Below are 16,573 nucleotides of genomic sequence, written 5' to 3'. Positions count from 1 at the left end.
TCACATTAACACATTGTATTTACAGTTTATTTCATGCATTTAACCACATGAATTTCCCTATTCTGGGGGACCCCAGTCAACAAAGTATACAGGGTTTAAAGTTAGTACATTTACCATAGCAAGAAGGAGGCCTATGTGTTAGTGAGCTTGAACAGTTTTAGCTGCCTGATAAGCAAGCTGATTATTTGTACTGCTTGTAATGAGATGTTTTTAAAATAGCGAGAACATTGGGTGAGTCAGTGTTGATAAAGAGGCGGCCGAGTGTGTGTGCCTGAAAAGTTTACTTAACTCTTGCATGTGCACGTTATGTGCAGCAACTAGATATGTACACACACACAACATTTTTATCAAAGCCTGGCTTACACACAGTACCTCTCCTAATAATAAGAGTAATAGTAATTATCCTTTATACAGTATTTGTATAATGGGATGCAATAATGAAATAATCTTAAATCATGAAGGTTCTGTGTAGACTATTGTACAGTATGATGCCCTATATTTACAACAGTGGTTCAACTATAACAGAACAACAGGAACTTTGGACATGGCTGTCTACATGGTGAGGTCATTGTCACCCTCTTAAGTCATAATGCATAATCATCTCAGTCTGTCAGGCTGGTAGGCTATAGGGCTACATTTAGGTGCACGTGCACGTGCACTGTCTGGCAACTGCCACTTCTCTTCCCCGCCTGTCTCTTTGTGTGTCAGCAGTGGTGGAAGAAGTACTCAGTGGCTATACCACAACGTAGAAAGTGAAAGTCCTGTATAAAATATCTGACTTGAGTATCTTTAAAAATGCTATATAAATAGCATATCTACAAGCTCACAAGGTTGTGAGCTTGTATACTTAATATATATATATATATATATATATATATATATATATATATATATATATATATATATATATATACTGAAAGTACTTAAAGTACCATAAGTAAAAGTGTTCATTATGCATAAATGTCCCTATTTACACGTTTTGTCAAAGTTTTAAAATGGTCAAAATCTTTTAAAAATAGCATATGCACAAGCTCACAAGGTTGTGAGCTTGTATATCGGCTGTTTTAGAATGGATGAACTATAAAATAGGGCTCAATTGGTTGACATAACGTTTTGTAATAATCAAAATCTGAAAAGTAACTTGAAACTAAAGTTTTCAAATAACTGTAGTGAAGTAAAAAAAAAGTACAAGATTTGCCTCTGAGATGTAGTGGAGTAGAAGTGTAAAGTATTGAATTACTCAAGTAAAGTCAAAGTAGACCTCCAAATTGTACTTAAGTACAGTACTGGAGTAAATGTACTCAGACAGTGGGTCAGACACACAGGAGCTGTGGGATGTTAAGGCTGATACTGTCGTCCAGCTTGTGGGTGGACTATTTTAAGCGCGTGACACCGTTGTGTGACGGAGCATAAATATGCCCGACAGCCCGTTGCTGTCGGAAAGAAACCTCTTATCTCCATATTCTAACCGTTTGTGTTTTTTTTGTAAATTAATGCCCTACTGGATCATGCTAAAGCGTCACACGAAAGCAACACAAGTAGCAGATCTACAAGCTCGGAATGTGGTGTGAAGCGACACGTTTAGAGCTTGTAGATATGCTACTTTTGAATTTGAATCCTGAAAAGTAACAGTTTGGGACATATGAGGTTTCCAGTCAACAGAGATATATACAGCTATTTGCTATTTTCATACATAGAAATCCTAAAGAGTAAAGTTACATCTGCATGTTGTGAAAATCAAGTCCATATTATCAAGATTTCAAAATGTATGCCGACAGTAGGACAGCATCTGTAAACTGACTGTAAAAAAACAACAACAAGCGTTTGCTTTTTGTTCATATTTTACAAAACAAGTCTTTGTTAGGACATTTAAATGTTGTGTCTGTGTTCTTCCTAAGGAACAAAGCAGGCAGTTTTTCCCATTAGAGCTAAAGGCATGTTAACCTGACTGTCTTGATGGAATGGAATGTTTTAAGTCATCTGTGTTATTTCAAGTAGGTTAAGTAACAGTCCAACATTTAAAATGACATACTAGCCTACTTTCCCATTGTAACAGCAATCCTTTATTTAACTGACAAAAGGTCTCACGTGCATTCCAATTTTTCCAAACAGTTTGTGACTTTTATTCATTATTTGAAGCATGAGAGTGCAGCATTTCGAATTCTGTCAGTGCATTCAATTGCAAATAAGGACGTATAGGTTCTATAGTTATGTGCCCCCCTATAGCAAAATAAAGGCACTTCCGAGACCATTCCATTCATGATTCACAAAGCAAACCGGCGTCAGATGTAATAACCTACTGTATAGCTTGATATTACTTTACATTTAAATTAATACATACTAGAGTGAGCACCACAACTTACCACAAAAACGCACAGATACATTGGTACATGATATAGCATTCACTATGATGGAAGTCCTGCTCCTCAGTGTTCACACTCCGTTCCAGTTTTCTGGCACAACACTGCGCAAAACACCATATTATTCCACCAGGTGCGTTAGTAAGTGGTCATATTAGATCCATTAATGTGAACAAAAAAGAAAAGTCAAAGTACAGTGTGCAGCAGAGCAGGCAGGATCAATAAGACAGATCCGTGCGTTTGCCCTGAGATTGAACAATGGAATCATAATACTTCTTTGGCAGGTGCTTTACAAAGCACTCAATAAAAAGCCACTTCCGCCTCCATTTGTCCTGGAAGTTCAGTCCAAACCACTTGGATTTGAATACCCTGTGTACTGTCAATACGAACCCAAACAGTCAGACTGAGGACTCATTGTGGAACACCTTGGCTTTCAGAGTCTTCAGGCTGCATTGCAGGTGGGAGCTGTTCTCCGTCTGCAAGGCCTCTGAGAACTTGTGGTCGTACGACCGGTTCCCCTGCTGTGAGTGTGACTTCCGCTTGATGGAGTTCTGAATGGTCTCTGAGGTGAAGTAGTACACGATGGGGTCGAAGCAGCAGTTGGACACGGCGATGCAAAGGGCCACGGGGTAGATCGTCCGCACCACGGACTCTGTGAAGCAGCCCTCAAGGGTCTTGGTCCGGACCAAGGCGTAGAAGACCAGGTTGACGTTGTACGGGATGAAGCAGAAGCAGAAGATGAAGAGGTGCACGATGATCATGCGCAGGATCTTGGTCTTGTCGAGCTTGCTGCCGCGGCTGATGGCCTGGGGCCGCCGGAGGGTCTGGAGCACCATGAAGGAGCAGCCCACGTTGAGCAGCAGCGGTATGAGGAAGCCCACCGTCTCGATGAAGATCACCACCTTGGACAGGTGGGACTTCCACGCGCTGGACGAGAAGTTCTCGAAGCAGAACGTCTTGCTGTGGTTGTTCTGAGGGAAGGTGGTGTCCAGCTTGAATCCCGTGGGGAGGCTGCCGGCCAGCACCAGCACCCACACGGCGGCGCACACGATCTTGGCGTTGCGCTTGGTCCGAATCGCCCGCGAGCGCAGCGGGTGCACGATGGCCAGGAAGCGGTCCACGCTGATGCAGGTGAGGAAGAGCATGCTGCCGTACATGTTGGTGTAGAAGAGCGACACGGAGAGCTTGCAGAGGACGGGGCCGAAGGGCCAGTGCTGGTTGATGTGGTAGAAGACGCGCAGCGGCAGCGTGAAGACAAACAGCAGGTCGGACACCACCAGGTTCATCATGTACGTCGTGGTCTCGTTCCGCAGCTTCAGCGTGCAGGTGAATATGTACATGGCCACCAGGTTGGTGACGAGCCCCACCACAAACACGATGCTGAACACCGTGCTGTACAGCGGGTATTTGAACCCGTCGTTTTTGGTACAGTTGGAGCCGTCCAGAGGGGTGAAATTCCCCAGCAGCGGGGGGAGACTGACACCGTCCCCCCATCGCGGGGGGAGACTGTAATTGAGGGTGGTCGTATTGTACATTATTTGGTGGGAACGAGGCGGCAGAGAGGGGCGTCTGTTATGTAACAGCTATACAATGAGAGGCTTGCCCTGCACCCTGAATGCACCATGAATGGACAGTTGAACACAACAGCACGTCCCCCAACACAGGATGCCTTGAAGCCCTGCAAGATGTTCATCCGAGAGCGTGGCCCGTTACACAAGGAGGATGTCTCAGTCCAACCCTAGGATTCATGAAAGTGAAGATCACACATTTTCCTTCCCCATCTGTGTTGATGTCTTTGCTGGGGCAAAGTTGAGGGTCAGTTGCTCATGTTGAAAGGACCCCCTCTCCCTCCAGACATGAGGCCCACACTACCCTCCCCCTTCCTCACCACCCCACACACACAGCCCCTCAAGATGCAGAGGCAGCTTTACTTACTCAAATGTTCAGTCACTCATTCAGTCAGTCAGTCAGTCAGGCATTGTTCCCGTTTTGGCAAATCACAGCTCAAAAACACCGGGCAAATCCACAGATTGATATATCCAATTCCACCATGCAGTTTCTTGAGGATAAAAGTCTTCTTTTTGAAAAATAAAACTAAACAATTAAACAACTTAACTGTATATCCTTGAGAGTCCCAAGAAGTCCCAAGAAGTTGTTAGTCCCAGAGCTGTTAGTCAGTGCAAGTCACTTGGCATGATCCATAGGTCCTTTTTCTTTTCTTTTTTTTAATACCCCAGAGCAGAAGCAAGGGTTCGAGTGCAGCCTCAGCTCTCTGTCTTGTACTGTGACAATGTGAGAGCGTGTTTCACTGTTTCTGTCCAGCGTCTGTTTCCTGCCCCCGCCCCTCTCTTGACTCACTCAGCATCATCTACTTCTCTCTCTCTCTCTCTGTCTCTCTCTCAACACACCACACACTCTCTGCTCTGACTGTCTCTGACAGCCCCCAGCGTCTCTCTCATATACATCCAGGTTGGGGAACACAGTCAGACAGACTGGCTGCTTGGGCAGTTTTTCTTTTTTCTTTTTCTGGTTGGAGAGAAGGAGGAGGAGAGGCCAGTTGCGGGAACTCCTCCCTCTGCCTCCCCTTGTAACTCCTCCTTCCCTTTGTCTGTTGCTCCCAAGGAGACATCAAGCCACGGGGTAAACAGGCCTGTGTGTGTGAGGTCGATATCTGTTTATGTATTATGAGCAACTTAGTGAGGCATAACATGCATTCATTAAACCCTTCATTTGTCATATCAAGGACTGATGTATTTGGCCGCGGACCCCCATCGGAATATATTGTGTGCCAGAGACCCCCACACAAGATTTGTGTTGTTAAAATGTTTCAAACATATTCCACATTTTCCAAATAGCCGATGTACAGTATAGGGTTAAAGTGGTTAAACAATGTTTTATGCTATATTAACTCATTTAGCTGGGGCCCCACTTTGAGAACCATATGGTATTAAACCAATGATTCTCATCCTTTTTTATTTAAAATGTGTTGTTACTTTGATACGCATTAGGCCACAATCCATGCACCCCAAGGACCCCTGGGGGTCCCCGGTCAGACCCCATGTTGAGAACCACTAAACATCACAATGGTAGACGTTGTGCACGTGAGCATGTGGTCGTAAGTCGCTTAAAGTCAGTGGTTCTCCACCTTTTCAGGCCACGACCCCCCAAAATAATCATATTTGAACTGAGGACCCCCCCACCCTGACAAGCACTTGGAATGTAGGGGTTGAGGGGCATTACATTTAGTTTGACTCTGTTCCACAGATAAATATTGTGAAAATAGCAGATCTACAAGCTACGAGCTTGTAGATCGGCTATTCTCAAATGTTTTGCCCCCAAAGTTTTACCAGTTTTTATTTTACTTTTGATTACTTTTGATGCAGTAATGGTCTATTAATTTTTTTAGATATTAAAAATGTCTTTAAAGTCCTTAAATTGTCACTTCACTGTCATCTGAGGACCCCCCCAAAATCATGTGGGGACCCCCCTGGGGGTCCCGACCCACAAGTTGAGAACCACTGCCTTAAGTCCCCATTAGGAATGGAGGGGGAGACAAAAAGGGAGTTTGTCCATCAAATCTGTCATCCATCATCCGTCGCTCCGAGCTCAACCTGACGTACAGTATTACATTCATTCTTAAACACTTTTATAACATGTTGTTCTGATGTGGAAGGTTATGCAATGTGACAGCCAGGAAGGGAAAGGGGGGGTACAAGTTCACATAGTCCATACTGCAAATCAATAGAATGACAGCTTACTGACAGCTACATTATTTGTGGAGCGAGGTTAAAACATGCGGGAAGCAGTGGTGGATTAGTAACTAAGTACATTTACTCAAGTACTGTACTTAAGTTCAATTGTGAGGCACTTTCACTTTCCTGGAGTATTTCAGTTCCTTGATACTTTATACTTCTATTCCACTATATCTAAGAGGCAAATGTACATGATCCAATAACATGATTGTATATCATTCTGAAATGGGCCTTTTCATAATGAGGACTTTTGCTACTTTAAGCATGTTTTTATTCTTTTGTACTTTGACTTCAGTAAAAATGTTAATGCTGAACTTTTACTAAGTACATTTTACTCTGTGGTATTGCTCTTTTTAAGTCCAAAATGTGAGTACTTCTTACACCACTGGTAGGAAGGTAATACAGCTTCCTCTTTCACAACCCGTCACTGAGCTGTGAATCATGTTGATATGAAACTGTACACATGGAAAGCTATCAAAATATTCATTTCAAGATATTGTGGATCTGAGGAAGCACCTGCGCTCTCAGTTTGAATGAACACAGTGTGACTGCAGAAGTTATGGAGGCACGCACACTATGAAATCAGGGGTACACTGGGAGAGGGATGCTGAAGATGAAACCGCCAGGTACAGTAAGAGGAAATGAAGAAGGCCAAAGAAGAGGCTTATCCGCTGTGGCGACCCCGATGGGAATTAGCCCGAAAGAAGAAGAAACACATTGTGGAATTACATTTTAACACCAAGTTCACACCAAGCCTTACTTACCCCTTATGCCTAAACTTTTTTGGCATTTCTTTTTACTATTTTGAAAAAAATGAAAATAGCTGATCTACATCGTCACGTGGTGAGCTTGTAGATCGGCTATTTGAACAGTTTTAAAAGGTTTTTCAAAATAGTAAAAAAAAACAAAGGTTTAGGCCTAAGGGGTAAGGCTGCGTGCAAGATGTCAGATGTTGTGACACACTGAAAGTGTCAGTTCACTTGCATCATCAAACATTGTTTTTAACGGCTGTAGCCACACTGACTGGAGGCGTCGAGTGGACGCGCCAAAACCTGCTGACGACGCATCATTTCAGAGCATGGGTTCTATTTTGGAGCGGCTACATGCGGCACAGACCACCAGAACACAATGTCAGGGCCTTAACCACCGCATCAAGTTGATCACTACAGTATCTGTTTAGAATGTTATGTTCAAAAGGACAACAGTTCATTTGCATTTCTTTCTCATTCTCAACCTTCAGTTTGGGAGAAGTAAAATCTGTGTTTGTGTGTGAGTGTGAGTGTGAGTGTGAGTGCGAGAGTGTGTGAGAGAGAGAGAGAGAGAGAGAGAGAGAGAGAGAGAGAGAGAGAGAGAGAGAGAGAGAGAGAGAGAGAGAGAGAGAGAGAGAGAGAGAGAGTGTTAGTAGAGTATAGGATAAGGAAGTATTGCATTTAACGGTATCCTTGTTTTTGACTGGCTTGGCTGTGCTGGCAGCTGCTGGCTTCATGTAAAAGGGGATTTTTTTTCTCCCTCCTTGTTCTTTGCATCTGAAAGGAACATTTGAAATAATAGAATAAAGAGCTTTTCTATTCTGCTCAGTCCTTCAGCTGCCTTTGTCAGTCAGTACAGCCCACAGTTCTAAAAGGTCCAGTGAAACCGGCCTGCATGTAGGGTCCCTCTTAACAGAAAGTGGAGCTACTTTGCAGTCTGTAAACACATTGGCGTCTTTGTTATGAATGAAGTGGCTTATAGGGCCGGAGGGGGGGGGGGGGGGAATTCTGGGTTTACAATGAATTAGTCCCCCAGGCCTATTTGAAAGTAGCTTCAGCTTCTTGATCTACACGACAGTGTGCGAGTACTGTAAATTGTTTGAGCTGTGTTTGCGTTGGATTACAGTTTATTTTGTCACATCATGGGCGCAGTGAACACTGCTGCTCTAGTCTGCTTCCGAGCAGGAATCAGGCCACGACGGGGTAAAACAGGGCTCTGTGAAGTCTGTCAATATATTTAATGTATTATGAGCAACATGACAAGGCAGGAAATGCTCGCAACACGTTGCAACGCGACATGTTATGAGCTTGTAGATCGGCTATTTTAGGCTAATGTTCGCCCCAGAATATGGATGCTGTGTGTCAAGGGGTTAATTTTCATTTCAATTTGATATGTTTTTTAGGTCACAGACCCCCATTTGATATACTAGATCGGTGCCAATTGGGCACCAGTCGGTAATGATGCAAGTTGGAAATGCATGTCCCACCCGGTTATGCAATACCCATTACCTGTGTCAGAATACCTGTTGTAACCGCCTGTCGGTGTCCCTTTTATGCCAATATATAGAGATTTCTGTATCTGTCTCTCTGTGTCCCTTTTATGTCCATTATAATCCGTGTCAAGCATGCTTAAATATGGAGTCCAGGCCAGTCTATGACGGCAGACTATGACATCATATTGATGCCATTAACATACTCCATATATAGGGATTAGCGTTTCTATCAATATTTTTTGGAGATCCGCTGATCCGACCAACGTCCCACTTGGTGCGTCACGTATCTTTAGACATTTTAAATATTTTGAAATAATATATATATTAAATGTTTTAACTGCAGGAATCGAAAAAAGGGGATTTGAACTTGTGACCCATAAAAAACTAATGTGTCCCAATCCAGTGTTTGGTAAACACTGATAAGCTACAGTAAATTGTGTTGGATTTAACCTAATGCGTGAGTAGTGTACACTACTGTAGAATGGGAGCATTTCATGTCAGCAAGCAATACTACATACTATCCAAATCGGACAGAAATCTAGTATGTCCAACAACAATTTTACTTTTCAGGAAAAGGGGGAAAAAACCTTCCTGTTCCATGTGTCCCAAGGAATCCGATTATTATTTAGTCACAAGCTCTTAAAAAGAAGAACATCAAAAATATGGAGATACAAGGCTTCTGATCACCAGCAACGATATTTGGCAGAAATGAGAGTGTAGACATAGAGGACAGTGTGTCCCCTCTCAGGGTCATTGTAAACACTGGTGACAGCTTGTGTGGTGGGTACACAGGAAATCTTTGGTCAAATTAACCATGTATTCACAGAAAATGCTTGTTACTGTTTTTTATAGCAGTCCTAGAAGGAGTCCTAAGTGCCGGTTAAAGACCCAAAGCAGTAATAACATGTATTTTCAGTTTGTCACACCACATAATCATGTGTTAAACCACCCAGACAAATTTGAAAGATAAAAAAGAAATTGGCAAGTATATAAAATTCAACAACAATATCTATGTAACTACAAAAATCCAGGCTCTAAAGAGCGAGGGATGCGTGATCGGGTTCAGAAGAATGCTCCAGCATGTGGAGGCTGGTAGTAAGTAACATGCGTTTCTGTTAAGGGGTTGATTTGGACTTCACAGAGTATAGCCAAACACATGAAGGAACATAATCTGCAGACGATCAAAGAGACAGGGGGTGTTTTATGACCATTGTCCCCCCGCTTTGTTGCTTGGTCTGCACCAAAATAAACATCATCAAGGCCACAGCGAAATGTTCAAGAAAAATACAAAAGCACACACTATTGTCCCTTCACACACACAGAACTCTTCCATCCAGCACATAAAAAACAAGTTCTTGACATGCAAGCATGTGGCCCGCTAAACAAAAACATGAGCTCGGAATCCCTGGACCGTTGAACTTACCACAATGGCAGGAAACTGTCGGTAGAACCCCCGCCCCACCCCACCACACCCCCCAAGGCCTTCAAATACCAAGGCGAAATGCACAGCACATCTCATATGACATAATGTCTTATGGACTGTCACTGGCTGCGCCGTGCGGGCCAAAGCAAATCCCTTGTATGGATCTGAGACTTTAGTAATCAAATGTTTCTGATTTGGATTCTGATCGGTACCAGTGTGTGTGTGTGTGTGTGTGTGTGTGTGTGTGTGTGTGTGTGTGTGTGTGTGTGTGTGTGTGTGTGTGTGTGTGTGTGTGTGCGAGGCCTTAATTCTGCAGAGCCTGAAAGACATGCTTTCTTTCGTCTCTCTTGCGGGAATAGATCTGAGAGTGGGATCATCTGACCCACCCAGCCAGATGCACATTGATATATAGAGGCAGATCAGATTCAATAAAGCTGGGAAAGAATCATGACAAACTCCCTCGTTACAGCATCTGGGCAAATGAACTGACTGGATATACATCACAGGCTGAAGCAATCAAACTTCAATACCTCCCCTTAAATTGGACCAGTAAGGGTCCATATTTTGACTCTCTCAGAGTTAAATTAACACTGTGGATTTAGCTGGGTACCCTCTCTATAATTCTATGATTCTAATTTGCATAGACATTTCTACAATGTTTGTCTTTTATTTTGTATGTATTTCATATGAAGCAAACTAACGTTGACTGACTGTTTAACTTGGCGAAAACGTTCTTCTCAGATAACCCATTGCCAGGTTGAAAACGGGCCGCTTGTTTTCACACGCACGCACACACACACACACACACACACACACACACACACACACACACACACACACACACACACCGAGGCAACTGTGACTTGGTCCTTCCAGCGTCTGCCAGGTAGATGCTGAAGGTAGACTCAACCTAGAGAACTTAATGTGAAAATGTGCAGAGGTAGGCAGAACGGCAAGCGTGAACCGCTTCAATAACACCGACTAGTACCGTAGCACATGTATCTCTGCAAGAACACAGAAGTATGTAGGCTTACATAAGAAGGGACCTGGTGTGTGTGCATGCGTGCGGCAGGGGCAACAGGATATGAAAAGAAGAACCCGAACTGAGACATGTTTTCACACCTCTTATCACCAACAAAACAAACTCAGCATTTTGAAAGTAAAGTGCAGAGAAACAGGAAGAACTGCAGCGCAGAGAGAAAGGTATGCGCCACACAGGCCCTGAGCTACATACTACATCCAAGGAAGTGTGATTACTATGCAGTAAGTGCAGTAACCTGGGGGAAAAGGTATGCGTGACACAGACCCTGAGCTAACATACATCGAAGGAAGTGTGTTTACTATGCAGTAAGTGCAGTAACCTGGAGGAAAAGGTATGCGTGATACAAGCCCTGAGCTAACATACATCGAAGGAAGTGTTAATTGTACACTAAGTGCAGTAACCTGGTGGAAAAGGTATGTGTGACACACCACATTCACATCACAGGAAGTGTGATTATGCAGAGTGCCATAACCTGAAGGAAAAGGTGTGCACGGCACAGGCCCTGAGCTAACACACACATACATCGAAGGAAGTGTCATTGTACACTAAGTGCAGTAACCTACAGTATGCGAGTGTGACACAGGCCCTGAGCCACCACATTCACATCACAGCAAGTGTGATTATGCAGTAAGTGCCATAACTTGAACTGCATGGAGGGTACCCATAAGGTTGCAAAATTCAAGGTGGAAACCTTCCATGGCGATTAACAGGAATAAATAGGGAATTAATGGGAAATAATGGGCATAAAATGGAAATACATGGAGGCTATTTGCTCAGGCTATATTTACCATGTCATATGCAGATAGAAACTTAGGCCTCCGTCGGTCAGTGTTTGGTTGGTGCAGCCTACGTGTCTGGTCTGGAGTAGTGGCAGTGGCAGTCTCGGCCACAGAGGTTGCATCGGTGTGTGGTTGTGGCAACTTGTGGGTCTGGTCTGCATTGTTGTGCTCTTTTCGCCAGTCCCTCTTGTCTGCTGAAGCATCTGACAGTTTCTGTTCCCCTGTTGGGTCCTTCATGTCTCTCTTACAGACATTGTTGCAGTCCATTAAATAGTCCATTAAGTTGCCAAATAAACCCATTCATTTGTAAAATAATTTAATTTGAAGTTTGCCATGTGGTGAGTAAGCTTACTAAGCTAACAAGCTAAACTTAACTAATGGGGAAAAGTACTTTGCAACTCCACAGTGTTGGCTGTGTGCAAACGTAGGGTTTAAAGAGAGCAACTCATTTAAAAGAAATGTTTTACAATATAATGAATGGAAGCAGATGAATTAAAACTCCTCAGTTAGAAGAATGCTCAATCAAGCTACATGCCACATGGTAACAGCTAGCTAGCAAGAACTTGAAGGAGGTGTCAGTTATAAACTGTACTTTGCGTTAGGCTACCATCTGCTGAAATGGTATAATAAATATAAAATATATTCACTCCAGTAATATAATCAAAACATTCCCGAAATAATGTAGTCCTTTGGCTCAGTACCAGTACAGTATTGTAGCCAGAAAAAATAATTTGGGTGTGCATCAGAACAACTGGGTGTGCCCATTTTCTCTACAACTTAAGCTTCATAAGCTTTCATTTGTATCTGTGCGTGTCTGTGCACGATTATGACATTGATCATTTGTTTATTTTGTGTTTAATCATGGTCTAAAATATACTATTTACCAATCTAATAGGCCTATATTGAGTACATACTGTTCTCCTACCCAAGGGAGGAATGCAGTCAGGAGGTATCTCGGTTATACCATTTATGAATACAACCAGGCTGCTGGACGGCCATAGCCTAAGCCAAACAAAACAGTAATGTTATCAAAATGAGAGTATGTTCTAGCATTAGCTGCAGGCGCTGCATACACTCTTGCCTCTTTCTTTCTTTGACCTATATTTATTCAGGGGAGGCTATTGAGAGCGAGCTCTTTTTTTCTCTTCGCTGATCAAAGCATGTAAAACAAGTACAGTTATAAAATACAATACACATAATGAATAACAAACATTAAAACCTCCTGTGACGTTTGTTCCATTTGTGTGGACTGGAGCATACTGTAATAAATGAAAGCAGTCTTTCCTTTCACTGGTCATGTGTGGACTGTTATAGCAATATTAATAATAATATTCCATTCAGGTGAAGTTTTAGATCATTTATTAGGAAGATGTCAGCAGAGCGCAACAGCATACACAGATCGGTAGAGCCAGGCCTCCTGGCCTGACCAACAGCCCATTCGGGGCACAAGCCTCTTGAACCTCCTCTAACACAGTTCTTTATACTCCACATTGTACCAAAGATGCCATTCTAAATGGTCTTATAAGGTATGGACTAAAGATAAGAGAGACACAACCATAGCTACACAAATACACATAGCTGACACAGTGAGAGTAGCATGAAGGATTCAGATCAGCTGTTAGATTGACAGCTGTACTAAAGACCCCTGCTGTGAGTTTAAACCTCTTTAGTTCAAACACAGTTAGATAGTACAGAAATGATCGAAGAACAGGTTGGCATTCTAATTTATCCATTACAGGACTGATACATCTAATGTATGTCTGTGAACGTGTTGAATGTCCAGTAACATTTGGTTTTACAAGCGAGGATAGATACAAAGGAAGCTTACCATACAAGGCCTTATAAATAAAATACAACGTTGCTCTCTACAAACTGCGAGAGAAGGCCAACCCACACTCAGTGGTTCTCAAAGTACCAGGGACCGTTGAAGGGGTGCCAGCCCCTTGCACTATACACGTAGCAAAATGAGTTATTATTATAGCATAACAATCAGTCTAACCACTTTAACCCTAAATACATGCACACACATACATGTATATCAACTTATGAAAATGATATTGGTAGGCAGGATGTGCATGAAAATTTGTGGATGTTATTTTTTGACTAAAATAATGTAGAAGTGAGTTTGAAATAAGCAGTAGACCGCAATATCCTAAGTTTTGATAAACACTTTAAGGCTACAGTAAATAATATCGTCTCTGTTGGGTGGAAACCTCATGTCCAACACTGTTGCTGGTCAGGATTCAAATTCAAAACGGATCGCTTCGCGCCATGTTTCGAGCTTGTGGATCACACTTTTTTTTGGGTAGGGGGCTGGGCGGGGCTGTGCTGTGCCACCCATCAAGGCCGCTGGCACCTGGCCCACCCTATGCTAGTGGCTCGCAGTCAAACAATGCCTTAGTGTGGGCCGCACATGTGATGGGACAATGCACTGTGCATGCAGAGGGTTGTACTGGATTCCTATGGATGCTGGCAAATTATCTGTACATGTGATGGAAGAGTGTGCTGCTGAACGCAGCATATGGTTACAATTCAATTAAAGGGATGAACAGATTTTCAGCCTATATCCCATTGTTCTGATGTGAGGAGATCAATAATATAATGTGGCAAAAAATATTAAAAATAAATGTCTTCTGTGTATTGCTCAATGAAATGGATTTAGATTTAGGGTGAATATCGGTAAAGTCTACTACTTTTTAATTAGCCCCATTACGAACCTCTCACTCCGCTATACAGCTCTGGGATGAGGTTCCACTGCGAGCTCTACCGGAATCGGTGGAGCGGCCGCAAAGGGTCCGTGGATTACCCTTTTCGCCACATCGTATCCAAAAACTAATGGTAGCTGACGCTTATTTGGTCAGCCTGTGGCCATGTTTCCCATTGTAGCCGAACCGGGAGCAGTACTGGCACCTGGCGTAGGGTTTTTTTCCCGGGTTGAACGGGAAACATGGCCACAGGCTGACTAAATAAGCGATTTTAAATGGTTGTTGGACCAAAAAGTTAGGGTGCCGGACCATACTGTACCTCAAACATCTGTACAGTTTGGAAACTACCATTAGTTTTTGGATACGATGTGACGAAAAGGGTAATCCACGGACCCTTTGCGGCCGTTCCACCGATTCCGGTAGAGCTCGCAGTGGAACCTCATCTCAGAGCTGTATAGCGGAGTGAGAGGTTCGTAATGGGGACACTTTTTAATGTGAGTAAAGGTTTTCCGTATGTTTGTGTGTGTTTTTTTTAATATGCTGTTTTTGTCTGAAGGAGGAAGTCATCAAGGACCTCATCATGCGTCACACCACCACATCAACCCTCACACCACACGTAGTAAGAACAGTAGTAGTGAGAGGGAAGTGTGCTGTGTGTGCATGAGGTCCACGCACGTGGACCGTCTCAGGATGTCATGTAAACGTCTCTCACTGTCTCTATGTCATTTGTTCTCAAAGTAGGGTCCTTGGGGGAGGAGCCGGGAGGTACAAGCGGGACCCCAGCAAAATTATTTAATATAGCTTCACAGTAATTTTAACCACTTTAACCATATTTCATACTTTGGCTATATTAAAAAATAGCAGATATACAAGCTGCACCGAATGCGCGGCACCGAATGCCGCTCTATGAGCTTGTAGATCTGCTATTTTTGAAAAATCCCTGGCACAAAATATTCTTGAGATGGGGGTCCGCAGCCAAATGTGTCGATTCAATGTGTATGGACATAATATTGATGACATCAGGGATCTCCATACAATATGTGCATAAAATATAGGCCAAAAGGAAGATCCGGTTGTTCAGAACCGCCGAACCGAGCGGCATGATGATATAGCCTGTGTGAGGGTGGCCGTGGTGTGGTGTGAAACTCTGACGCATGATGAGGTACTTGGTGACTTCCTTCACACAAAAACACCACACACACACACACACACACACACACACACACACACACACACACACACACACACACACACACACACACACACACACACACACACACACACACACACACACACACACACACACACACACACACACACACACACACACACACACACACACACACACATTAAAAAGTAGTAGACTTCACAGATTCACCCTATAGCCTATATCGAGGTCAAATCATGTTAGGATGAGTTAAAATGCTTAGAGTTATGTGCCGTCATGCAGTGCCGGTATATTAACCCATTAAAACTTGGCTATTCAAAAATAGCAGATCCAGAAGCGTACGGCGCGTCGCTTCGTGCTGCGCTGCACGCTTGTGCATCTGCTATTTTTGAAAAATCTTGAAAGTGTGAGAACTACTGATTCAGAAGGCATTTGTAGAATCGCTCTCAGGTCTTAATGGGTTAAACTTACGTGAGGACAGCCTCATTACGGTACTTAAGCATTAAGGACGGCATGTGAGAAGGATCCTTCCTATACCAGAGGTTAATGTTAAGCTATTTCTCAGCCAACGTCCAGTAGCGTCATTCAAGTGTGTAAACACAGCTTTGGCCCCCCTGAGCTACCAAGGACCAGCCAAAGACTTGCGTCAGGCCAGCGCCATGCAGCCAAAGTCCTACAGGCGTTCCATGCAGAGCCATTCATGTCCAGTCCAGGGTCATTCAGTTTCCTGGCACCACCGGTCCACACAGAATGTTTGGAATTCAACAAGACATTCCTCCCATTCTGCTTACATTCACATTTTCCCTTGTTTTTGTATTTTTTTTATGATTTGTCTGTTTGCATGGATATTAGAACTATTTTTGTATAATATGCACGGTATGCGTCTTCATGTTCCCCTTGAAGCACACTGAGATTTCCTGTATACAATATGCTATAGTGTGGGGCGCCCTGATAGTCAAGTGGTTCGGGTACATACCATATGGGTTATGGGCACAAAATTCCCCGATCAGCGCATTCCCCGTTTGATGATCCTGGCTGGACCATTTTGCTGTGTAATTCCCCTGGTCTACTCTCCCCCACTATGTCTGTCAAATAAAGGCTT

At 43.3% G+C, this 16,573-nt stretch overlaps 1 protein-coding gene and 1 long non-coding RNA gene across 2 annotated transcripts; both read right to left on the bottom strand.

Moving 5' to 3' along the window:
* Positions 1-476: 476 nt before the first annotated feature.
* LOC308085335 lies at positions 477-1,494 on the bottom strand. The gene is made up of 2 exons (XR_013933157.1): positions 915-1,494; positions 477-689 (listed from the first exon to the last, which is right to left on the bottom strand). It is a non-coding gene; the product is annotated as an uncharacterized lncRNA (long non-coding RNA).
* Positions 1,495-1,583: 89 nt separating this feature from the next.
* On the bottom strand, positions 1,584-4,846 carry lpar6a (lysophosphatidic acid receptor 6a). Its single transcript, XM_080428418.1, has one exon. The coding sequence runs from the start codon at positions 3,893-3,895 to the stop codon at positions 2,759-2,761; it is 1,137 nt and encodes a 378-aa protein (XP_080284544.1). The 5' UTR covers positions 3,896-4,846; the 3' UTR covers positions 1,584-2,758.
* Between the last annotated feature and the right edge of the window lie 11,727 nt (positions 4,847-16,573).

Source organism: Gymnoscopelus braueri (genome assembly GCF_963280865.1).
Source record: "Gymnoscopelus braueri genome assembly, chromosome: 5".
Lineage (NCBI taxonomy): Eukaryota > Metazoa > Chordata > Actinopteri > Myctophiformes > Myctophidae > Gymnoscopelus > Gymnoscopelus braueri.
This window is presented reverse-complemented; position numbering and strand designations above follow the sequence as displayed.